The sequence below is a fragment of the Phascolarctos cinereus genome, unplaced genomic scaffold (assembly GCF_003287225.1).
Source record: "Phascolarctos cinereus isolate Bilbo 61053 unplaced genomic scaffold, phaCin_HiC Scaffold_3;HRSCAF=262, whole genome shotgun sequence".
Lineage (NCBI taxonomy): Eukaryota > Metazoa > Chordata > Mammalia > Diprotodontia > Phascolarctidae > Phascolarctos > Phascolarctos cinereus.
Window position 1 is genome coordinate 8,231,251 of NW_027555736.1, and position 26,892 is coordinate 8,258,142.

At 44.7% G+C, this 26,892-nt stretch overlaps 1 protein-coding gene across 3 annotated transcripts in view; it reads right to left on the minus strand.

Moving 5' to 3' along the window:
* Window positions 1-26,892, minus strand: part of DOCK1 (dedicator of cytokinesis 1) — a 577,278-nt gene that overhangs the window by 192,054 nt on the left and 358,332 nt on the right. For all 3 annotated transcript variants that reach the window (XM_020973593.2, XM_020973592.2, XM_020973594.2), the window contains exon 29: window positions 16,281-16,375. In XM_020973593.2, the coding sequence (XP_020829252.1) occupies window positions 16,281-16,375 (95 nt within the window). The remainder of the gene's footprint in view (window positions 1-16,280; window positions 16,376-26,892) is intronic.

Below are 26,892 nucleotides of genomic sequence, written 5' to 3' on the forward strand. Positions count from 1 at the left end.
GGATCGTGGGGCAGGAAGACTGTGACATCAATGGGGGCAGCGGAGAGATGCTAGTTAAATTGAGAAGAGAGGATACTGACAAAGGGAAGGGAATCCAGGCAGCCTCGCTGAAGAATAACGGGCCTCGGAGAACGCATGTGGATGGCAAGATCTAATTACTGCCAAGTAATGACTTTAGTGTCCTCCAGCCCTTAAGGTAGGAGGCCTTTAACAAGCAAGGCCCATACAGAGGGAACTCTCCTCAGCTCAACCCTCCGCACTGTTTCCACAAGGGAACGTAGAGGACTACAAATCTGAAAGGGGCTATTTTGAGACAGAGAAGGGTTTGATGGCTACTAGGGTGAGCTGCCGCTTAAAAGACAAAATCCATTTGGAGATGTTCACAGAAGGATGATTTAATATACTGTATTTAAAGCAATGTCTTTATCTGTCTTTTGCAGTTCAGGAGACCCCTCCTGCATGGCTGTTACATAAGGCTTGAGGGAGAGTCACCTGCTGGGGCCTGTTTCATCTAGTCTCCATGGATGTACGCTGGGGTAATTTCTGGGCTATCAATTAGCTGATCCATTAACCGATTAATCATAGATCTATCTATCTACATACCTCAACAGGTATGTATGTCCAGACACATACAGACACACACCTAATTTATTTACATTTAATGCAGACGTTTGTGCTAGGCTGAAGATAGAGAGAGAGGCGGTCAAGAAAAAAGGCTCCCCCCACCTCTACCTCCACCTATTAGGGGCCACATTGTCCTTTTACTTAAATAAATAAAATTTTTAAAATAAATAAAATTCAGAATTTAAGGCAAGGACTGTGAAAGGTTTGTAGACCTAGGGAAGGGTCCTCTTATCCAACTGCCTCATATCAGAGATGATGAAATCAAAGTCCAATGAGATTAAGTTACATAAGGACCCTCATTTTAGAGCTATCAGGGGCTTCAGATACTAGTTCAACCTTGTTATCTTACAAATGAAGAACCTAGGGAACATAAGTCCTCGGATCGCATATCTAGAGCTGGAAGGGCCGAGTCTGATTGCTTCATTTTACAGAAAGAAACATAGAGGTACAGAAAGATATATTTTTAATTCTGTCCTCCTACACTACAGTGTAAGCTCCTGGAGGAAAGAGACCACCATGTTTGCATTTGTTTCTATCCACAGGGCCTAGCTCTGTTCCTGCAATTATCTCTATCATCTCTATCTTTGTTTATCATCTATCTTTCTCTATGATCTATCCTCCTGTAGCCATCTTCCATTTATATCTATCAATCTATAGCTATCATTGATATCTATATTTACATATCTCTATCATCTATCTCTATCTGCCATCCATCTAGCTATACATCTCTATCTATCTATCTATCTATCTATCTATCTATCTATCTATCTATCCTATCCATCCTTCCTTCCATCCATCCATCCATCCATCCATCCATCCATCCATCCATCCATCCATCCATCCATCTATCTACTTATCTAGTCTCTGAGGTAGAATTTACACTGAGGTCTTCCTGACCTCCCTAAACCACCCAAAATTACCCAGTCAGCTCTTAGAGGATTTGAACTAAGGTCTTTGGAATCTGTAGCCTCTTCTCTTTACATGACACCATGATGCCTCTTAACCAAGTAAGTCATAGGCAGGATTTGAATTCAGGTCACATGCCTCCAAGTTCAGGCGATTTTCAGCTACAACAAGATGGTGTTCTAACCCCGAACCCTACTGAGTCTGAAGCCAGGGTTTTTCCTGCTCTATACTACAATGTTCTGCACAAGGCTATGAACCCTTTTAGATCAGGGGCCACTTCTCTTCTGAACAATTCATCTTCCTCAGTGGCTGACACAGAGCTCTATACAGAAGAAACATTAATAAATATTTCTTGAACTTGGTTCTTGTCATATTGTGTTCCCCTCAGAAATGAAATTTATATGACAACTGCCCCAAGAATAGATGGGGCTGTGGAGAAGCTGACCCTGGAAGTGCTGCCTGAGGACACAAGCTGTCTGGGGGACTCCTTCATCCGGCCACCTCCAAGGTGTCCAGCTCCCCTGTGCAGGTCCCCAGTGAGCTGTGTGAAAGGTATTGGCTAGAATGGCAGCCACTCCAGGGAAAGAGCTACACTGGGCCCACCATCACTGCATTCCCTTCCTTGGCTCCCAAGGAACTCTTTTGGGCTGACTCCCTCGGCTTTGAGCCACTGAAAGGAGCTCTGTTCCCAAATTTGTAAGAACAAAGATTTAGAGCTAGAAGGAAGGTCGGAGACCAAGGAATCCAACCCTCACTCTTTGCAGCTGAGGAAAATGAGGCAGAGGGTGATTAGGTAACTTGCTCAGCATCATATAGCTGGTCAAGTGGTCAAGGCAGGATTGGAACTCAGGTCTTCCCGACTCTGAGTCCAGCCTTCTAACCACTGTAACAACTAGAGGCCTCAATGGAATCCTTCTACAGGTAAATTCATGAAATCTGGCAAAGCCTCTTCTATTTTTTATTTTCTCTTCTCAAATTCTTGAATTTCAGGACCAAGACCCAAAGCCTCCTTAAACAATGTTATACCTTTTTCCAAATTCAGATTATTAAAATATGGAGCCCTGAAATTATTATTGCTAATATATTACTTCATTATAATTAATGATCTAATCATTTTCCATAGTGCTTTCAAGTTTGCAAAGCATTTTCTACATGCTTCTCATTTGATAAATGCAAAAACCCTGTGAGGTGGGTGCAATTATTTAGTTCCATTTTGCAAATGAAGAAATTGAAGATCAGAGAAACTGGGGTGTGGTTTGAACCCAGTTCTGTCTTACTCAAAGTCCAGTACTCTGGCCACAATGCCAGGCCACAGGATTAAGCACAAGATTGATCTGAACTTCAGTGCCAGAGAACCTAAATAAAAATTGGGGGCAAATGAAGGTAAGAATTTGGTGTATTTCCCAGAGAAATTCTTCTCAGGCCTGCCATGAGCTATTTATGTGACTCTGGGCATGTCATTTCCCATTGCAAAGACTCAGTTGCCTTATTTGTAAAAGGAGGGGTTCAGCATGATTGCTGAGCACTCACAATGGCGCGTGCTCCCCACCTTCTGATGGCTTCAAAGCACAGATGGGGACTTCTTTTTAAAAAAGCACGGCCAATGCCTGAATTTGTTTTGGGGGACAACGGATGTCACAAGTGTTTGTTTTTCTTTCTTTCTTCTCCACTGGGGGGTGAAAGAGGCAGGAGGGAAAGAAAGTAGCTTTCATTAATTAGAAAAAGACAATAAAGTATCATTTTAAAAAATTATCAGACAACCTCTAGGCTCTTCATGGTTCTTAATCTAAGGTGCTTTAATTCATTATCCAGGGAACCCTGGCTGGCCCATTCTACTTAAAGAGCTCCCCCTCTCACCAGAATAACTTTTCATAGGGTCATAGATGTAGACCTGGCAACCTGCCTCTTTTCAAATGAGGAAACTGAGGCACAGAGGTGTTAAATGACTTGTCCACAGTCACATGACTGGTAAATATCCAAGGTGGGATCTGAATCCCTATAATGCCGCAGCCACTGCACCACTGTGCCTTTTCCTTGGCTCTGATCCCTCTTAATTCTGGGCCTCCCCTCTGTTGATTCTCTCCAATTTATCTTGTCTCTAGTTTGTTCAGACATAGTGGTGTGCATTCTGACTCCCCTATTAGATCGTGAGATTCCTATAACTCTAGCATCTAGCTTGGCACACAGTAGGTGATTAAAAAAAGTTTATAGATTGACTGATCTAGTCAGTTGTTCTTAATCACCAGATCAGGTGACTTCTATTTCAGTAAGAAAGACATCCCCACCTGGCAAAGGACCCAATACAACAGAACATTCTTCTCCTAAAACTTGAATATTATTTTTGAATATTGAATATTATTGAATTTTGAATATTGAATATTATTATATATTGAATAGGAGCCATCAAGGCTGACTTCAGTTACCACCATGGCCCATCCCAGTTCCTCTTGAAGTCTCATCATGAAAATCACAATGGCAGAAGAGATGATACTTTTCTCCTCTTCAACTCCTGGCAACAGCTGGGGGCAACAGTCCCTGTGGTGTGAGTGCAATGGCTCTGAAGTTATGGCCCCAATGATGACAAAGAGGGGGAGTGGGGAGAAGTCACCTTGAGTCCAAAATTGGCATTTCTCTGCCAAAGATTAAATGACAGACAATGTCCCCCAGAGCTGCCTCAGAAAAAGGCTTGTGGTGGGAAGTGGCAGAAGTCTCAGGAACATGAGTTAGGGCATGGATCTTACCTCCCAGAATCTCCCTTCTCCTGTACAAAGTCTGTCATGGCCACTGCAATGAAGAGTAAAGCAGACTTGGCAGAGGTGTGGCCCTCAAGCATGTGCGTGCGCCATCATTTCCCCAATGCCCGAAGGACATTGTCTGAGCGCCCACTTCCAGACCAGGGCTGTAAGTGCCACCACTGGGCTGAGACAGGCCCTCCCTCCTTCCCTCTAGCTTCCTTCAAGGCAACACCACTGAACAGTCAGTGGAAAGGATTGCTCAAAGACCATTCACAAAAGAACTCAACTTTGGCCTGACCTTGAGCGAGCCACTTCCCTCTTGGGTTGCCAAAGTCCCTTCATGTTCTGATCTTGCATGGTGCCATGTCCTACAATGACTGCCCTCTCCTTGCTTCTCCCCCCCAAACCCACATCCACCACTCCCCTTTCCACCTTCATTCTTCTTCTCCCTGCCTTCTGATACACTGATAATCCACCTTCCAACCCTGACTCTCCCACAACCACTCTCTCTTTCACATGAATTGCAGGAAACAAACACTGTGAATACAAAAGTGGAGAAACCAAAAAAAGAAATAGGTAAATTATGGCAATTAAAAAGGAAAAGATATTCCCTTCAATTTAACCCAATAATTGTTTATTAAGGCCCTACTATATGCAAAGCTCTATGCTCAGAAATAGACCCTGCCTTCAAGGAGCTGCCACTCTCCAGGGAGCCACTTGGAAGGGACAAGGCATTCAGTCTGAACCCTTTTAGCTCTGTGATATCCACGAAAATCAAAAGTCTTAATAAACACTAGTTTAAGATCTTAATGATACATGAATAATATGCAAATCCTGCTCACCTCTAAGTGGTCATCTTAAAAATAACACTCCATTCCAACTGCTTTGAATAATTTGGTCCATTTAGTTTTAGTACTAAAAACAAAAGAAATCTATCTGATGTTTACTTCAAGATGCATTTCAAGCTTATCTCCAGGTTAATATCTCAGTAAAAATGCATACTGTGTCAAAACATGACAAGAAAAAAAGAAGCAGCCATTCTCTCATTAACCTGGTTGGAAATTCAAATCCAATTCCAGTCCCCTTAATTTCTGGGCAATGGAGGGAATCCCTGAATCTTACACAGTCCCTAGTCCTCCACAGATGGCTGCCCTAGAGGCAGAGCTCCAACTCCCCACAGACAATCTATTTCGAAGGATTTGAAGGAAACTTTCCCAAGGGGGAAGATCATCATAGACCACCACGATGAGTGGAATGGAGAAAACGTGGCAGACCAGATAGTCCATCAACGAATCAAACATTCCTTCAGGGAGGGCACCTGTGGGTCTGGCAGGATCACCAAGAAGCCGAGAGACGCTGTCCAGAGTAATCTAAGAAAAAGATTTTCTCTTCCTTCCAACCATCTCACCTGAACACCTACACCACGAGCAAGATCAATTTCATTGATGTGGAAAACTGCTGAAGGGCTAACAGGGCAAATCAGAGATCCCAAGGATGGATAAAGCAGATGAAAAAGGGGGAGCTTTGGTGCCCGAGGTGGGAAGGAAGCCAGCCAGGATTGCAGGAAAGCAGCAGGTACTAATTCCAGCCATTTAGCAAGAGGCAATAAGTGCTGAGGAGAACCTGAGGGTCTCTGCGTTGGGTGTTGGGGGAGGTTTCGACAATGATTGATTTAGAGCTGAGAAGGACCTTGGAGGTCACCTGGTCCAACACCCTCATTTTAAGGCTGAGAGAACGGAAGACCAGGAATGCTGAGGGATCCAGCCAAAGTAAAAAAGGTTTTAGGATTTCAAGGTGGGATTTGAACCCACATCCTCTACCTCCATAGTTGATGCCCATCCCAGGACTTTACAACCATTAAAAAGAAGGTAAAACAAAAACACAGACCCTTTCTTCAAAAAGTTTCTGATTTAAAAGAAGAGAAATACAAGTAACATTAATGCAAATGCAGTTCAATTCCAATTAGTAATCATTTATCAACTGTCTACTATATATAAAAGCTAAGTTTTGGAGGGTAGTTCGTATATTAGAAAAAGTCCAATAGACTGATGGGAGGTGGGATGTCAGCAAAAACTCTGTAATACTGAGAGCTATCCAAAAGCACACAAATGAGTTCCTTTAGGAAGTAATGAGTTCTTGTTCCCTGGAAGTATTCAAGCAGAAGCTGAAAGGACATAATAAGCAGGAAAACCTAATCAGGTCTGCCTTGAATGGGTGTGGATGGCCTCGAGGGCACTTTCCAGAAGTGGGACCTCATGAGATCAGATGGATTTTTATCTCCTCCTCCTCCTCCTCCATTCCAGTCTTTCCCTGTATGTTATTGATTTCAAGTTTTTGGATCCATTGCATTTCAAGATGTGCAGGCACACAATAGCATTTTAGAAAACAGGTGCAAAAAAGGACGGGCTGTTGTTTTGCTAAGAAGAAACTTTGGATATTAAAGGAGTTTTGACATTTCCCAAAGACAATTCAGCCTGTTGTAACTCCTTTTGTTTCATTCTGATCCCAACTGCCATGCTCAGCCAGAGGGACACAATGGTAGGCAACCTCCATAGACTGTTCCAACCCTCTGGGTGAGAGATATTCCTCATCTGCTTGGTCATTCACTGGTGGATGGTCAGGCCAGTCTCTGTTGAGTGAATATAGATCTCTTCAAAGAGACCCCATAATGTTCTGAGGTTTGATGCTACCAGGATGGTGTCATCAACGGACAGAATCAGAGAGAGGGCAATGGAGAGGAACATGGCGGGCATATGAGCAGACAACAGCTTGGAACCAAGAATCATCTTCAAAAAAGACGTCCTCAGAGAAAGGCAGGACGAGTCAAGACAACAAGTATTTATTAAGTACCTACTGTGTGCCAGTCATGGAGCTAAACACTGGGTATACCCAAAAAATCAACAACAACAACAAAAGTCCCTGCTCACAAAGAACTCACAGTCTAATAAAGAGAGACAAGTCAACAACCATGAATACACAGAAAATACAGACAAGAAAAACTGGCAGTAGTCTCAGAAGGAAGGCACTAAAATTGAAGAGGATGGGGGAAGGGCTTCTTATGGAAGGTGAGATTGAAGGAAGTGAGGAGGCTGAGATGAGGAGAAAGAGAGTTCCCTGGAAGGGCGAGACAGCCAGGAAATGCCTGGGGCGGAGAGATGGAATGTCTATCATGTGTGCAGAAGAGCAGGGAGGCCAATGTCATTAGATTATGGAGTAGGGCATAAGAGGACTGGAAAGGTGGGAAGGGGCCAGGTTAGGAAGGGATTGAATGCCAAACACAGGGTTTTATATTGATTCTAGAGGTCAAATGGATATTAAGACAAGATGGGCTGAATGTATGTATGGCGAGGGTAAGGGATGATGGCAGGAGAACCGAGTAATACACTGGCATCTGAGTGATATCAGGCAAATAGGAGCTGGGCCTCCAGAATGACGCATGAACCAGCTGTGGTGAATTTAGAGGACGACAAGACAGGACAGGCAGCCATGAATCGCTCATGGCTTGCATCCCTACAGGCAACACTGACATGAATGGGCAGGAGATCCTGTGCACAACAGTCCTTGGTTGGCACATCCTGGCATGGCGATAACCCTGGGTCCTACCCTCGTGGCCGGTCTTCAATGACAGGGTCCAGTGGTGACCTCTTGTCTGGGGATGAGACCAGTCAAGTACAGATAGATGCATCATGGAGGGCTTGGCTCTCAGAGGAGAGATGCATTGGCCATGGCGAGGTCATAGGTAAAATCCAAGATCCCTTAAAGTCTGAGCCCTCTTCCTTCTGAATGGCCTCCAAGTGCTTACTTCAAACATTTATGCCTTGACACCAGGAGAGAGAGCTTCGAGCTCTTGAGAAGTTCCTTGGATGTGACATGAGAAGGAACAACACAGAGATATGAAAAGATATCCACCTTCAGAAAGATTGAGAGACAGAGCAGATGGAAGACTTGGTAAGCACCTACTATGAGCTGGGCAGCCCAGGGCCCAGGACAGGGGGTTCAAGTCCACACAAGCAGGACAGTCCCTACCCTCATGGAGCTTCCATTCTAACAAGAGGGCAACGCAGCAGGAAAGCAGAAGGCTGCACGTGTGAGGAGTGCGGAGGTGGCCGAGGGCCTTTATGAAAGGGCAGTCCCAGGAGGGAGCCCCCAGGGAGCACATGAGGGTCCCAGAGTGGGTTACGTAGGGCCACTCAAATGCCAAGAGGGCCAGGATGGAAGGGAGCAGGAAGACTTCCGTACAAAAAGTCGGAGAAGGCACCTGAGGAAGTCTTATTCAACTTGATTCTGGATGGTTTCCACTGACCAAGCTGGACAGGGTCTGTCCCTGTCACAGGTACTTTTCTTCTGAAATCAAACACACCGTAAAATAAGCACCAAGCCACCCGAATCACTCTGCAGGCTAACCTGTGTTTACCATTTCCTCTGGGCCCTGGGGAATCTGACAGGGGTGGGAGGAAGTGCCAGGCACATATATTTTAAGAAGCAGGAAAGGACAGGGCAACACACAGAAGGCAGAACTCCAATCCAACGCAATTCAATTTAGTTCACAAAAAAAAGACTGAATGGGCTGTCGTCTCCCATTTGAATGCAAGCTCCCTGTGGGCAGGGGCTGCTATTTGTATGCTCGGCCCTGGGCAAAGCATCTAGCTCATGTATGGCTCTCAGTACCCCACTCCCTACACCATCAGGACTTCTTGCTTTCTGATCAGACTCTTCTTCAAAAAGTAGCTTTGAAATGCGCCCTGTCATGGCGCAACATCACTGCAGACAAGGAACGGACACCTAGACCCCTCATGGTGGGCTGGGGAGGGGTCTGGGTGTCAGGACTTAGGAAAACAACAGCACCAGGAGACTGTAATTCTTCACCAACAGATGGGGATGGGACATTTGCAGTGCCCTCTCTGGGCCCCAGGGTGAAGCTGGGGGAGCCTCAGGGTCCCTTCCCCGGGCTCATGCCCACAGGAAGAATACGTGCCTTGGCTCACGCTTAAGGTGGCCGGACACTAGGGGAAGAGGAAGCAGCAGCATTGTCTCTATTCTGGAGACAGGGTCAAGTATCCCATACAAACAAAGCCATTCTTGGGGAGGGAAAGTGAGTTCAAAGAACTGCAGACACAAAGCTCAACCTGATTTCGGCCTGGGTGGGGAATCCAGATATAAATGAATGGGGAAAAAACCAAAATCCATTCTAAGACCCAGGGGCGGACTGCAAAGGAAGGTCTTCATTTCCTTAGCATGAGGATTCAATGAGATTTTCATGGGTAGTCAGGCAGTTCAATGGATAGAGCTGGGATGAGAGTCAAAAAGACCTTAGGAGGAAGAGAATTCAAATCCATCCTCAGACACTGACAGTGGTATAACCCTGGGCAAGTCAGCTACCCAGTGTCTGCCTCAGTTTCCTCAACTGTAAAATGCGGCTAATAACACCAAGCTCCCAGGATTATTATGAGGATCAAATGAGAAGATATTTGTAAAGCACTGAACACAGTAGGTGCCATATACATGCTGTTCTTGTGGATGACACTGTTGTTACTGTCATTGTTATAATTATTACTATTAATTATTCCTGAACTTCCTTATGTTATCCCTAGCTGACTGAGAGACAGGAGGGTGGTGTAACGGGGAGAGAACTGAACGCAGACGACCTGGGTTTGAATCCTACCTCCAAAAGCTTGCTTTGTGACCTTGGGGAAATCACTTCCCCCCTCAGGGCCTCCATCTGCTCACCTGTAAAATAAGGGGGTGTGATGGTGGTGATGTATGCATGACTGCATGACATGTAGAATCCATATCACAGGGCTGGCCTTCTCAGGGAGCAGGGAGGGCGGGGAGAGCAGAGGGAATCTGGGGCTCAAAAATGACAAAAAGCGGGAAAATGCTAAAAATGGTGCTTACATGTAATTGAGAAAAAAAATAAAACCATTCTTTGAAAAAATGAGGGGACAGGATTCAAAGCCCTCTGCAATCCCTCCCAGCTCTAAATTTCTCATCTTATGGAAAACCAGCATAATACAAACAAAAGACAATGACAAACATTTCGTTTTTTGCACCACAATCATTTTCCAGCACATCACCCCCAATGACCAACATGCAACAAAGAAAAACAGCTGAGCTAAATCAATCAACAGAGCAACTGCATCAGATTGTGTATGCAACATTCCGCCCAGTGGCCCCCCACCTCTCTAGCCAGAGGCAGGAAGTATGCTTCATCAGCATCCTTCTGGGATTCATGCTGGCTTCTGCCTTTGGCCTGGGGCGATCTGCTCCCCAAGCACTCGGAAGGGCAAACAGCACAGGAAACCTCGAGAGGGCCACAGAGAAACGGATCCCCCAGTCCTGCTATCTGCAGGCGCTTTCCTGGATGGAGCACAGAGGGCACCGTGGCCTCTCGCTGCTTACGAGTACAAAACGGCGCCAGTGGCAGCTGGGGACGAGGAGGCTCAGGCACCAGGGTCATAGGAAGCATCCGTGTCCAGGCACTGGGCTCAGCTCTGGCGGTACAAAGGAACAAGGGAGAGGGAACCACGGCGAACTTCCCAACACATAAGTCACAAACGATTGAAAAGAAGCAGGTTTGGAGTCAGGAAGACAGGTCTGACTGCCCCCCAGCCACTTCTTGGAATGTGTGACCCGGAGAATGCAGCCTGATGTCCTCAGCCTTACCTTCCTCATCTGTCAAACGGGGCTAATGGGAGCACGCAACTCACAGCGTTGTCGTCAAGATCAAACCAGATCACACCTTCAAGCCAGATACGACTGTGAGTTGTCGTAATTACTGCGATCTCCACCATCCTCATCCTCATCGTACTGGCATTTGACATTTGGTATCAGCACAGGGGCAGTTGGTGACCCACTGGTAGAGTTCCAGGCCTGCAGTCAGGAAGACCTGAGTTCAAATCCAGCCTCAGACACTTTCTAGCTGTGTGACTCTGGGCAAGTCACTTACCGCTGTTTGCCTTGGTTTCCTCATCTGTAAAACGAGCTGGAGAAGGAAATGGCAAGACAACCCCCAATGGGGCCGTCAAAAATTAGAAACGACTGAAAAACAACCAAACAATGACAACAAAAATTAGCGCAGCAAGTTGCCTGCGTCACGGACGAGGAGTGAGAGAAAGGTGCGGCTTGAGGAAAAGGGCAGAAAACCAGGAAGACTCAGTGTCTTTTCTGCCTAGGATTCCTATCTGCATATACACTGGTCAGAGAGTCAGGAGACAAGCATTTATTAAGTGTCCGCTGTGTGCCAGCCACATCACCGACTGATGCTGAGGCACAGACAGATGCACAAACAAAACGTGAAAAGGCTGGCCTTCCTGAATCGGTATTCAGTAAGCGCTGTGACTGGACGGCCCCAATGGGCCCGAGCTCCCCCGGAGGTAACCGGACGGCGTAGACTTCTTCAGGGCCCCCTGCTGTGTGTGGCTTGGTGAACAACGGAGGGGAAGCGAGATTGGCTTCTCTTTTGGGTAAAGATGAACGCCAGGAAGAGCAGGAGTAGGATTCGTGCGGGGTCGGAGGTGGGGCCGGCGGGGCTCTCACGTCCCTGTGAGCTCAGAAATGCCAGGATACTAGAACGAGCAGGTGAGGAGGGACCGATGGTGGGTATGTCGGAGAGGGGAGGCCTTAGGCAGCCTCTCTGGGTCCTGCCCCTCTGAGACCCGAGAGAAATAAGCAGCTTTCTAAACCACCTATGCCCCCTTTTAATTAAGTTTCACAAGCTGCCTAGACCAAAGAATCACAGATTCAACGACACGAGTCCAAGCGAATGTAAAAATCCACCAATATTTTATGGAACCCAAAGCTGCATATTGTCTACTCGCACACACTGGATGGCATCATAGGATGCCCAGCTGTGCTATCAAAGCTTCACCAGAGCCTCCATGGGGTTCTAGGAAAGAATCTCCTGGGCCGCTGAGACGGAAGAAAGTCCTCGGAGCATGGCAGACACAGGAGAGAGCCCAGGCCACCTACCAGACCCTGAGCTAAGCACGCCCTAGACAAAACGATGGTGAACAGATAATGGTGTACAGCAGTGTAAATCATGAACACAGATGCTTCTGGTTCAATCCATTCTACACCAAAATAATTTTATTATAAATCTAAGCAGGTTTTGTGTTTCCCCCCAATACGAGTTCACAGCAGGCCTATGCAAGAGCAAACTAATTCATAAGTGTTGAAGGAAAAAATACTAAAAAACAACTTTCCTTCTACACTAATAACCAAACTCTATGAAAGCTTAATCTTAGAACAGGAAGAAGAGTTACATTTATGAGAGACTCTGAGTGTGCACCTTGGTGGAGGTGAAGTACCTGTTCAGTCTGTCTGACTCTCGGTGACCTCAATTAGGGTCTTCTTGGCAGAGATCCTAGAGTGGTTTGCCATTTCCTTCTCCAGTGCTGAAACTTCTATCATCATCAAGACGGTGCTCTTCCACTAGAATAGGAATAAGCCCTTTGATTTGAAAGCCTGGGTGAAGCTAAGGAGGGGAGGTAATAAGAGGCACCTGGTGGAGTGGAGGGAAGAGGGTTTGGAAGCAGAGGCCACGGGGTCCAGCTCTGACACTCCTGCTACTTTGGTGATGGTTAACTTCTCTGGTCCTCACTTTCCTCATCTGAAATTGATGAGTAATGGAAGCCCCTTGGTCTATACACCAAATGCCTGGCGTGTAATAGGCATTTAATAACGCTTATTAGTTAATTGATTGATATTAAATCTGAGGAGGGGATTAGAAGACTTCTGTTTCCTGCCTGGTCTGTGTCTATGGGGCCACCTCAGCAGCCCCAAATCTAGCGGTGACCAGCTGATTATTAACTCAAGCATCTGGCCCCTGATAAAGGGAGCCGTTCATACAGTGCCCATGGGTGATTGCAGTCCCCAAAAAAGCTTCCCTATCATGAGTTTCTGAGTATCTTGAGGATGTGAAACATAGAACAGAAATAATCCTTAGAGACCCTTTTTATTGCAACAACATATATTTGGCATGACAATAATAACAACAAAAACAGCCGGCATTTATAGGTTTGAGAACCACCATTCATGTTATCTCAACTGATCTTTACCATAACAACCACCCCAGAGGTGGGCGGTGTCATTATTCTGATTTTACAGATGACAAAACAGGCTGTGAAAGGGTAGGACTTGTTCAGGGTCACACAGCTAGGAAGTCTGAGGTGGGATGCCAACTCGAGTTAGATCCACTACCAAGAGGACAGTGTTGTACATGTGGGGCTGGGAGCTGGGAAGAACTCCAGGGGCCACAACCAAGTACCAGTGGCATTTAACATACCCGAAGCGTTTGCCTATGAAATCCCCTTTATCATACTACTCCCTTAATGGGAGGAGGGAGGAAGGATCTAGATTTAGTCACATTATCATTAATCTAATTATGATTAACTAAAGTTTCTACAATCTAGGTTCTCCAACTATCACTATCTAACAATTTTATAGCTTTTAATCAGCTAATTACAAGCATTTATTAAGCACCTAGTATGCTCTAGACACTCTATTAAACACTGGAGGTACAAATAAGATTAATGAAATAGTCTCTTCCAGGCAAGGGCAAGCTTCTTTCATCATGACATACCTTCTGCTGATGCTACTTGGAACAAGTACAGCCAGGCCTTTCCGGCCAACCGCAGGGAGGGTAGAGCGATAAGCCGATCGCCCCACTTTCCATCCCCCAGCCCACACTTTCTGAGCCCAATGGAAAATGAGTTACTGAGGGCTCCAAGTTCTCTGACTTACACTTGACTTCTCTTTCAGCCCAAAAGCTACAGATGAATTTTCTATTTAAATGGCTTCCTCCCTAGGGCCCCAGGGTTCAGCTACACCCTAGAAAAAGAGGTCTTGGATCGGAACAATCTGAGATTTTAGGTAAGGGTCACCAGAAGAATTCTGACGGCTTTCCTGAGTTGTCCCTGGGTTCTTTCACCTCTCTGAGACTGAACTCCCTAATATGCAAAATATGGATGAAATTTCTTTCCTCCCTGGCCTTCTGAGGGTGATTGTGAGGAAGGCCGTTGTATAAGTCTTTACCACAACAGAAGCAAATACCTCCCCAGCAACGCTGACAACGATGAACATCAGGGTGGTTTGGGGGATGAAGAGCCCAGGCTCAAGACCTGTGTCTCCCTGCTGAGAGGACCCCACGCCATCACTTGATCTCCCTACGCCCTTGGAGAGTCTCAAAGACTGTTAGCTACAGAATAATTGCTTCTCTTCACTGGCAGAGCGAGTTTCTCTCCCAAGAGTTTCCCAGATCAGTAAAGTCACTGGGTCACCCAAAACAAGAGCAACAATAGTCATGATGGACCAGACCTTGAGGGAGGGATCTAGAGGTAATCTAAGTTTTATACAGTGTTTTACAGGCCTTGTGTCTCCATGCAGAAACCTTTAGGGGTCAATCTCCCATTTTAGAAGTGATAAAACTAAGCATTATAAGAGACCGTTCCCTCCCAGCCCCAGCACGTAATGGTCAGGGGTACACCTGAACCTAGTTCCTTCCACATCCCAACTCAAGATAATCTTCCTATCCACCACCCTGCCTCCGAAGAAACAGGTCTAATATTAAGATGGCCAAATCCACACAACAACTATCCATCCTGCTTCAACTACAGTACTTCACCATCTGACAACCAGGCTTTGGTCAGTCTGTTATTAATGCTTCCAATTACTTGTGAACATAGTTGGCAAAAATTTCACTCATTTTTGTAAAAAAAAAAAAATAGAACATAGCATACGGCCTGGATGTTTCCTAGACTTTACTTGACCACACTTCAATTTGACGCTTTTTTGTGAGAAGAAAATAAAGCACATACAGAAGAGCTAACAGAATGTAAACTTCTGGAGGGCAGGGGTGGTTTTGGTTTTTGTCTGTAACCTTACCACTCAGCACTGTCAGCACTTATACAGACCAAACACTTAAAACAGGCTTTTTGGATGAAATTTTTTTTGAGAAGGAACCCATTATGGAGTTCTGCCCAAAGTAACTACATTCAAAGTCTTGGTATTTCAGCGGTTTCTGGGTCTGAAGTTGACAGCAGGCTAAAAAACTTGAGCATGAAGAGGAAACCGCAGGAACTTAAAAACACAGGACAGAAGATGCATGGGGACTATTTACCTTTATTAAAGAGAAAGTCTTCCCCACTCTGATGTCCTCCCTCGGGAAAGGGCCACAAACAATGAATGTAAGCCCTACTACGAAAACCAGAGCGCCCCCAAGAAAAGGCAAAGATGGCAGCGCATGGCATGGCCTCTATCCGGTCCAGGTCCATGAGGGGAGATAGAACGAGGAGTTCCTCCCTTTGTTTTTGCAGAATTGGAAGTCAGGTTGGGAATAATGCTTTTCTCCCCCAGTAACAAATACTTCCCAAAACATCCATTTTAAACAGTAAGTTTCAACAGTGTCTAAATGTGAGCAAAGGAGAAGAAGAGGCCAAAAGAGTCAGCTAGTTAGATAAGCCAACGGGCTGGTCCATTGTCTTTTCACAAAAACAAAAACAAAAACAAAAAAACTAACAGAAGTCAAGTTTTAAACCCAAGTCCATTAAATCAGAAAAGAGAAAATGTCCAACTGTTGAGATAAACAAGCATCAAAGTCCACTCAATATGAAACACTGATTCTTTTTTTCCCCTGATATGAGTTATGTGAAATGCAAACACATTTCATGAGGTTACAGGAATTCTGGAAATGGGAATGAAGCAAAGGAAAGCAATAAACTGTAAGTTACATGAGCAACTGAGGTCAATCAGTCTTGCTTTTCTACAAGCACCTTCCTCTCTCCCTCCCTCCTTCCCTTCTTTGCTTCCTTCTTCCCCTCTTTCCATCCTCCCTCTCACCTTAGCAGAACACAGCCAATCCCTACTTTGGAATCTTCCAAAATGCTCCCTGGGTCCAAAGCCCAACCCATGCACCGGGGGAAAGCTACAACAACGTCTCAGAGCAAGCAATGCCACTGTTCCAGATTCTCAGGAAACTGCCATCCCAGGACATGCGGTGGGCCTTTTCTTTGTACTCACTTATTCTGCATCATGTTCATTATAATCCAGTCGGAAGGATAGACGTTCTTGCCAATGAGATTTTTAAACATGATGAATGTTTCCATTAGAAAGTCCTAAAACAAAAGGGAAAAACGTTTGAAAAGAGCCACCATCATCACAGATCCCAAGTGATACCAAATTGCTGACAAAAATTCACTTGATTAATGGGCTAGATTTTCAAAGAACCTCTCTCTTCTAGCTAAATGAAAAACACACAGAACGCTAAGGTAGATATATTTTATAGGAATTCCATATTAATTATGCCTTCTTTTTCAAACGATTTCTCTCACATGGAAAGACCTTTTCAGACACGTCTGAAATAAATGACTGAGGAAATTCTTTGAGTCACTGAATCTTGAAGTTAGAAAGGACCAGAAGCATCAGACAGCACCCAAAACCTGTGTCAGCTTTACAATATGATTAACAGAGAGCCAGCCAGCACTGCTAGGAGACTACTGGAAGGGGAGAGTGAACTCAGCACCCCAGGACACAGGCCATCCCATTGGATTTCATACATTTATAAAGGATTTATGTCTACAAAGAAGCCAGGACAACTTTACAGTCTTTATACCTAAAACTATGGTGCAAAGATAGCACCAAATATTAATAACATGACCGAGTAATGTTTAGTGAATATACATGAATTTACAACTTTGACTTGTAACTGTGACAAATACTGGAGAAGATATAAAGTGGAGATAAGTCAAAGATGCCAACCTCATGGAGGTTAGCATGTGGTTGAAGGATAAAACAGGGAAAAGATAATGATAACAGAAAATCAGAGGAATCTTATAGTCACTCTTGGAAAGGAAAGAGCTTTTTGACACAATAGGCAATTTACACTAACCATCTTCCTCCTTAACCTGGGCCCGTGAACTTGGCTTTAATTTTTTTTTTTGCTACTTGTATTCTAATAATTGGTTTCCTTTTCACTTTGTGGATTTAAAAATTATTCTGAAAAGAGATCCATGGGCTTCACCAGATTGCCTAATGGGGACGTGACACAAAGGATCATGAGAAGCCCATCCTCCAAGCCAAACGGCCTCAAAGACCCATGGAGACCGATACATGTCATCTTTCATGTTCTCCTTTACTGATTGTCAACATAAATGACGTACAGCTGCCTTGACACTGAGAGCACATTGCCCGTGTTCCCTTCTGTCTTCCACCCCAAGTTGTATGGCCTGTTGGAGCCCCTCCTTATTTACACTGCTGTGGTCCCTATGTGCTCTCTTCTCTTGGCTCCCCATTCATCACCTACCATCACTTTATATGAAGTCTTCCCATGTTTCCCTGAATTCTCCATGTCTATTATCCATCCCTTGATGATACAGCAATATTGTACTACATGACCATGAGATGCACACATGGGCCAGTTAGTTACCCAATCTCCAAAGACTGAGTACACATTTTGGTTTCCACCTTCTTATCAAAATAACATCATTACAAGCATTTTGCTTTTATGCATCAACTCTTATTTAGTATTTTATTTTTCTCCAGTTACTTGTAAAAGCCATTTTTAACATTTGTTGATTATATGCATCTACTCTTGTTGGTGACTTCTAGGAATCAGGTTCTGTTAGGGAGATCCCTGGATCAAAGGGCACAAACCAATTAGTTAATTTTCCAGGATAATTCAAGGTTGTTCCAACATTGCCTGAGCCTCTTTACGGTCGCATGAACAGGGCATTATTGCGCTCATCTTTCAAATCTTTTAACATATCGGCTAGTTTAGTGGTGGCTTTCAACTGTATTTCTCTATTATTGGTGATTTTGGATATTTTGCCAAGCAGGTTATTGAGAGCTCACTTGTCTTTTGAAAATTGTTGATACACTTTCAGCATTAGTTTACTGGAGAACAGCTCTGAATTTTATAGATTTTCATGCTAGAATTTTATTAATGATACATAGAGCAATTTATCCCCCTAGTCTATATCTTTTCTTCTGAGTCTCGTTGCACTGTTTTGATTTTTTCCGATTTTTTCTTGTGGAGAAGATGAAGAGACACCAGCCACATACAGATAAACTGATGGGCTGGAGGACCCAGACAAAGGAGTGGCTGTTAACGATTCCCCATCAGTGGAGGGGAGGTGTCCAGCTGAAGCACACCAGAGATCTGTGCGTCGCCCAGTGCTGTCACTTTTGTATCAATGACTTGGGCAAAAGCAAAGATGATGTACTCATAAAATCTGCAGAAATCACAAAGCTGGGAGGGCTGGCGACCATATTGGAGGACAGAGTCAGGATCCAAAAGGGTCTTGACAGACTGGAGTGGTGGGATGAATCTTGTAAGAGGAAACATAATCAAGAAGTAGAAGAGAAGCCAGTATCAGTTAAATGTCAGGAAAATCTTCCTGCCCAAGAGAACTGTCCCAACGTGGGCGGGGCTGCCTCATGAAGCAGGCACAGCCGACCTCTTTGTTGGGTTGTTCTCCTCGGGATGCTCGGAGTACATGGGTGGGATGAGATGGTCTCTGAGGTTCCTTTCACTCGGAGATTCTATTTTGTTTGTCTCCTGTTGATTCTGAAAATCTACTCCAGTTCAGATACGTTCAGGAAAAAGAACAATATGTGTCATGGAAACATGATAGAGGCATTATGTTGAATCACGTTGCTGCTGTGACAGCTTGTTTATTTAATACTGTGCTGGATGTCAGACTGGTGGGCCTTTCAATTTTATCTGCAGAAATCTCATGATTTCCTCTAATTTTCCTGCCCCTGCTCTTTTGTTTGGCATTCTTGCGGGAGTTCCGGGAGTCTGATTTCCATCACTTCTATTTGATTTGCCGAGCTGTATAGCCCTTCACTAAAAATTCTCAGCTTCTGCTTAAAACCTTCGATTCTCTTTTCAAAATCTCATTAAATCATTCTAATTCTGTACCTTATTTCTGTCCCTTCTTCCTCAAGAACAATTCTCACATTTATTCAATAAATGGAAAAATCTGGAATAATAACAATGTACCAGCCTACCCTTCAATCTGGGTCGCTCTCTCCCACCGTAGGATAAAGTGGTCAAGGTGAAGAGTGGCCACACACTGAAACCATCAAGTGACACATGTGGTGAGACCCATGTGTTTGGATCAATTCACAACTTGGGACTGCAAGCCTGAGGGTCTGCGTACCCTTTGGGGGAACAGTCTGTACCACACATCACCAGTTAAGTTCTTAAATTATGCTGGGGCTCCTTGACTTCATTCAACTCTCTTCTCTTCAGATCTCACTGCAGGGCTGGAGTGTCACAGTTAACTTCTGGAGACATCTCTCGGCATTCTATTACCCTCTCCTATTTCTCCACCGTATTGAGAGCTCTTTTGTGTTGACTCATTTCTTCAGTCCCTCTGCTGGCTTGTCAGGGCCACTTTCTTTTTGAGGATTTATTTCCTTTCTCCTGTTTTCTATTATTGTTCTTTTACTCTGCTTGGTGCATTTTTTGCCATTCCAAGACGCTGAAGGGAAGCTGGGCTTAGATCTGCCTTTTGCATCAACAACCTTGCCCAGTCTCTAGCTATTCTATTCAGAGTGGAGATAATAGGAAATATCGGTTGAAAATGGCCTTTTTGTTTCTTTGTTTATCACAGTCTTTAAAAAAAAATATGCTAAATCAAGAAGAGATACTGCAGTCTCCCACGGGGTTTCTGTGCTATGGGGCACTGTTCAGGAGGATTACAAATGCCAGACATTCACACACCATTATACCGTGGCTACCTAATTACAGTCAATAAGAGGCAGCCAGGTGGGTCAGTGAATAAATCCCTGGATGTCAGTGAAGAAGATGTGAGTTCAGATTTTGCTTCTGACTCTAACTAGCTAACCTGGATAAGTCATTGACCTTTTCCCTACCTCAATTTCTGCACCTGTAAACGGGCGTACTAAGAGCTCTTAGGATTGTTCTGAGGGCAGAAGAACATCACGCTTTGGGTATTTCTTCTGGCCATCTCTCTCCTCTGTGCTGACCACTGACCTCCCTGGCTTCCTTTAAGTCACAACTAAAACCCCACTTTCTATAGGAAGCCTTCCCTAAACCCTCTTAATTCTAGTGCCTTTCTTCTGTTAATTATTTCTTATTTATTCTGTATAGAGCTTGCATTGTATATATTTGTTTTATGTGGTCTTTCCCATTAGACTGTAAGTTCCTTGAGGGCAGGGACTGTCTTTTGCCTCTTTTTGTATCCCCAGTGCCTAATAGGTGCTTAATAATGCTAATTGAATTGAATATGCTCTGAAAATCTTAAAGCAACATATAAATGCTGGCTATGATTGTCATCTACTGGAAGGTCTAATGAGTTGCGTGCACTGCTGTAAACTGTCATGAAGATGAAGGCTGGCGTTACTGTTGGTTTGTGTCGGGCCACCTCTCCTGCTGGCACCCAGAGAAGGTGACCGCGGTTCTGGGTGCTCCTTCTCTCTGGCACAATGATTCTGAGGTAGCCACACGTCTCTCTGGCTAACACGAACCAAACTCCATGGGAGGATCAGAATACCAAGCTCCCTTTTCAGGAAGTTCAGCTTGCTCCCCAGCAAATTAAAATGGAAGACAGAGAAGCAATTTGGCATTGATGAAAGATGAGCTGGAGCAGCTAAGTTGAATTTTCTCATTTTCTTAATCTCCTAAATCATAATTAGGCAGCGGGGCGGGAAAGCCCACAGTGGCGCCTGGGAGAGCGGGCGCCCGGGTGGGAAGGAGCCAGGAGGGCCTTGTCTCTCCAAAAGCCAGTGTCATAGTGACATTTGGTAAAACCGGAGGGACGGGAACCCAATGCTGGAGCTCAGAGCCTTCTCCTCATTAGTGTGTTCATCGCAAATGTCACGTCTTGCCTTTGATAAGACCCTGGGAGGGCTTCACTTTACAACTAACAGCTCCTCTTATTGTATTTATCCTCCTTTTACAGTTCACACAACGGAACTCTGGAAAAGCCAGCAGGCAATAATCAGCTTGGCCTAGGCTGCCCAGGGCCCTGATTCCTGCCCTCAAAGACAGATTTTGTCCAAAGTCAGCAAAGACACGTTCTTCAGCATAGGTATTTCGCTGTATCCTTTTTTGAGATTCATCAGGGAAATTCTTTTTGTTTTTTATTAAAAATTTATTGGGAACAGAGTTCATGTTTTAATAATCATGTTGCACTTTTTACTGAGTTCCAAGATTCAGTTTTATTTTATTTACATGAAATTGCCAGTGACTTCACGGGTCATTCTTCAAAGATGAATAATCAACAAACTGCTATTAGCCTTCTGCATTTTCTAGTATGAAGCACAGACCCCAGCTCAGGGTCTTCTCAGCAAATTCAGTTCACGTTCCATTGAGTTTTAAGAAGGTTTACACAATTCTGCTTATCTTCAGTCAATGTTTAATATAATATAATGTAGAAATTCCAGCGGTCCCACTAAATAAATATCAACTAAGTTGATTCCAGTACAGTGCTGTGTACTAACTTCCTGCTGCAGCTTCACCAGTAATGTATAAGCATTCATCATATGAGCCCTCAGTGGGTGTCGGATGTGTCTCCTCCAGAGACGCATCGTCCTCTTCTGGTGGGGAGGGGACGTTGGCTTTGTTAAAACTGAGCAGCAGAGTCTTTGCGAACAGACCCAGCAACCAGCTGTGTCTCTGTTCCCACAATAGCAAGGTCAGTAAGCTGTGAGAGGCTCATCCCTGGGTCAGCCCCAGGGTGATGGACTTTTGGATTATGCCAGCTCAAAATGTCCTTCTGCCGAACTTTAATGCTCTGCACTGCTTGAGAGGGCACAGACACATTGCAGTGCAGACCCACACCACACACACATGTAACAAGTTCTCGTGAACAAACATAAACACACACGTAATCCACACACAATGAGCACACACAAACACACACCGTACATACACACAACACAGCGACGCTTCCAATACGACGGACCACTTGGCAATAGCTGACAACTGACCATACCATGTGGCCGCCCCTCTCTTTTCTGAGTTTGTTTGTCCGTTCACTTCTAGGAGGAACACCAGCAGACCCATGTGAAATGATATAGTGTGCAGAAAGAAGAGAAAAAAATGGATAAAACCAGGGAAAATGAAGACAACCATACAATAAGAAGTCACAAAATGGGGCTAAATATAAGAGGCCAAGTTGGCACAATTTGATCTTTGCTTTTTGTACCCAATGGGTGGATCACTAACCTCGAAAATGGAAAGTAGGGGGTTCTCTCATTTACAATCCAGATATTGGCTGGATTTGAAAAAAAAAATTCAGGGAATGTACTTTGTAGTGGGTTTGTTTGGATATGCGCTGAGAAAGGGTTGGTGTTAAAAAAAAAGATGTATCAATAATTAAAAATATTAGATGAATAAATTAAAAAACAATGGACACTTTAGAACATTGACACATTCAAAACACAGAACATTGAAAAACTCCTGATTTATCACCTAATGTGTTTGGGATTTAGCTCCTAACATGCTGAGTTCCAAAGATTTTTTTTTAAAGCAAATTTCTGTGGTTAATGGATACGGACATATTCTAAGAAATTTTACATAGTATCAACTGCTATACAAAGAGGTTAACAATTTCATCTGCATAATTTGATGACATTCAAGACACAAATGTCAGTTGAAAATGGAAACAAAATTGTCTCCCTTTAATTGTTATTCAGGACTGCTCAGAGGAGAGAAACAATTCCCCTGGGAAATCAAGACCACAGAAGTCCTAAATGCCAGCTCCTTCGCCTTTGCCATCCATGTGCTCAAGGAAAGATTGCCATTAGACTCCAGTAAATCAGATTAATTTTATTACCCTCATTTTGCCTAATCCTTATCATAATAGACTAGGGCTGTCCAGGCCAACAATAACTCTCCAAAAGGTCCAGGGGAATTTTGCAGGAGGTTGAAGCATGTTGGTTCAGATTAAGTAACTCTCCTTTTGTGAGACAAAGGACAAGGTATCTTGGGCCTTGAGGATTGTAACATAAGCCTCTCTGTTTGGTATTTAAAGCCCTTTACTGTCTGGCTTGGCCCTACCTTTCCAGGTATATCATTCTCCATGACACTCTGGCCTACTGGGAGCCCACCTGGCCTTCTGGCTGCTCCTCCTATGGGAGGCAACCCCTCCCTCCAGACACACCCCCCCCGGATGCTCGATGGGCTAAAGGAAAGGGAGGATGGAGGTTGGTGCAAAGGCATTCCTCAGACTTCCCCAAGTATCTAGGTCTTTTGACCTTGAAGAAACTTCATTCTATGGGGAAGTCACGAGGCGGGGAGAGGGAGAGGAAGAAAGACCTAATCCCAAGTCACTGTTCCCCCGGCAGGGAAATGGGTTTGAAAACATTGCACAGAAATCAGGGCAGGGTACTCATGATTAGACCTGAAGCAGAAGGGACGTGATGCCCCAGTGAGATGAGGTACAACTGGATCGACCAGCTAGACAGACTGGAAGAGAGATCACCCTGAGCAGACAATGAATCATGAAACAACTGGAGTCCAATTTATGATACATTTCTGGCCCCTAGTTCCCAAAGCATTGCCTGGGGGAGTCAGCCTTCATTTCTCTGCCCAGCCTTTTCTTCCAGGCTCCCCTCTGACCATGAAGACAAGGATTGGAGCCGGAGGTTGAGGAGGGACGGGATAAGATTTAACTCCTAGGCTGCTATACATATCACAGATTTTGGTGATTGGTTTTATTATTTTATTTTAAAAGAAATGTCCTTGTTTTTATTATATCAATCTAATAAAACATCAACAAATATGAACATTTAAATATGCAGAGAAAAGTTTTAAGGGAGAATCACCTACATAAAATGTTTGATTTTACTGGCTGCCAGTGTTTCCAGCTCTCTGAATCTGCTATTAAAGTGCATGGCCATTCAAAGTAATTCTGGTCCAAGGTTACAGTTACGTAGTTAGAACCTAAGAAAGGGGAACCAAGTCATAAGGCAAAAGAAGACTGTCCTGAGACCCAGAACGGGACAAGGGGAGGTGTTCCAGTCCCAGAAGGGAATTATCCATAGGCAATCCAGCCCGGCCTCACCTGACTTCAGACAAGGATTTCCCAGCACCCACCTCCACACCCTGGCGTGCTCTGTGGCTGAACTGACCTCCCCACTCATGTCCTTGCTCCTTGTCTTCCTGCAAGGTAAACTCCAATGGGAAGCCTTGTGTAACCTAGCTAGTTAGCATTCTCTGTCCCATCCCTCAAATACTTCAGAACAAGCTTACCTGCAGACACTTTGCACCCCCCTCCCCAAATGGAGGCTATTTAGGACAAGGGCTGTGTTTCATGTTTGTCTTGGGAGCCTAGCCCCTGAAAGGCAGCACTGCCTAATGGTTAGAGCTGGCCATCCAGCCAGGAATGAGTGATTTATGCATTTACTAAGTGCTTACTATGTGCAAAGAGCTGTACTAAGTGCTGAAGATACAAACAGGAAAGTCAGACAGCTCCTGCTCTCAGGGAAGTCTCATTCCGATGGAGAGACAAAGCTTAGGGAAGGTTTCAGCTATGAGTCAGAGAGAACCGTCCTGAGGGAGCAGCAGCAGAGCTGACGGGGAGGCCTCTTCCCCACCCTCAAAATGGGCCATCTGGCAGTGCCAGTGACTTGGGGGACAGAACTTTCTTTCCTAGGCTTCCAGGATCATTTACAAGGAGCACAGCCAGGCTGCATCAACACGAGGGCTGATTCTCAAGACCATGGCTGAGGAGACTGGGTTGGAAGAATGGCTGTTCCCGAGGCTCTTGGGTTCAAGGTCTCAGCCTGCTTCCACTGAGGTCCAAAAGGAGATGGTCGACAAGACGGGATGGTGCCTGGCATGTCTGCCCTGTAAATGGCAGTGGGTGGGGATAGCTGGCCATTAAGGGTGGCCTAGAAGCAGGAGGGGTGGGCCGGAGGAGGGGAAGCACTGTTACTCCCAGGACTCTTTGGGTTCAGGTCCCAGTGCTGACACATACTGGCTCTTTGACCCTGGTGAAGCTCCATAATCTTTGAGTGCTATAGATAACTCTCTAAGAGTGTAAGTTACAAAGAAAGTGACCACCTGCATTGACAAGGTTTCCTCATATGGATGCTCCATGTGCCAATAAACTCATAGGTCAACTCCCTCTCCCCAGCACCACGCTTTGCACACAGTAGGCTCATGGGGTTGGATCTTTTGTTGTTAGGATCTTGTATTTCTATCAGTCTGAAGCCTGGGTCCAGGCTACCTTACACACACACACACACATACGCACACACACACATGCACACACACACACGCACACACACACATATACACACACACACGCACACGCACACACACACACGCACAGACACACACATGCACACACATGCACAGACACACACGCACAGACACACGCACACACATGCACACACACACACGCGCGCGCGCACACACACACACACACACACACACACGCGCACACACACACACTCTATTTCAGTTGGGGGAGGGTGTGGCACAAACCACACTGTGAATGCTCCAGGGTGGGGAACACTAAGGGTAAACAAGGAACAATTCCCTCCCTCCCTCCCTGCAGACAGGGACCTTCTGTACCTAGCAGGACACTAAAAAGTTCATGGACAATCGGATATGTCAGAGGCAGGATTAGAACCCAGATCATCATGACTCCAAGGCTAGCTTTCTATACACAGAACTCTGGTGTTATTATTATTTACTTTTATTACTATTTATTACTACTATAGCAGTATATGTAGTAAGTATATATATATATATATATATATATATATATATATATATAATATATATAGTATATAATAGTAACTATTTAATAGTTACTATTATTATTGTTATACTGCGGTGTCAAATATTGCAGTCATGCCACTTCTGCCCTGCCCTGAGGTATTCTACCAAGCGGGGTTTAGGAGGAAAAGTCTTAGATGGCAGGAGTGAACCCTTATTTTGCTGGCAAGCTCAAGCTCGATGACTCTGTTTTTCCATACGACAAAACTCTCTTGTTCATTACGTCCACTGACCTAAATATGGTTCAGAGATCCGTTTGAAGATTAAGCCCAAATGATACAGAAATAAAATAATCCTTCATTAATGTGAAGCTTTCAGGGGGAAAAAAAGACAGCAAAAGAACTAAATGGAAATGAGCAGTGAGTCATCAAAGGGATTTGTTCTTTCTGATTCGGCGTAAAACAGATTGGGGGCAGACTAGTCTCCTAGGGAATACTGTATATGCACGCCACACAAGCATGCAGCCACGTGCGGCACAAACACACAAGTCAGCAGCAGGCTGCTGACTGCTACGTGTTCTGACTAAAAGTGGCTTTGTGGGTAACCCAGTCTATTGTTGCTCTTTAGAAAATAGTAAGTGAAAGAATAAAAACGATCATTCTGTTTAAAAAACTAAAGGAAAACCATGTAAAAAACAAAAGAGAGGCAGCTAAATGGCCTTCTGGATAAAGGGCTGGGCTTAAACTCAGTAAGACCTGCCATGTTAACTTTGCCAGGCACTTCCCGTGTGACCCTAATGCTGAAGATGATGATGAGGATGAGGATGCCTTGCATCACTCATCTCTGTTCTTTCTGGCTCCGAAGTCAAGAATCAGGAGCACCGGGTAGAACATCACAGGGGGAAACTCGAGGCTCCTGGTGACTGAGAAG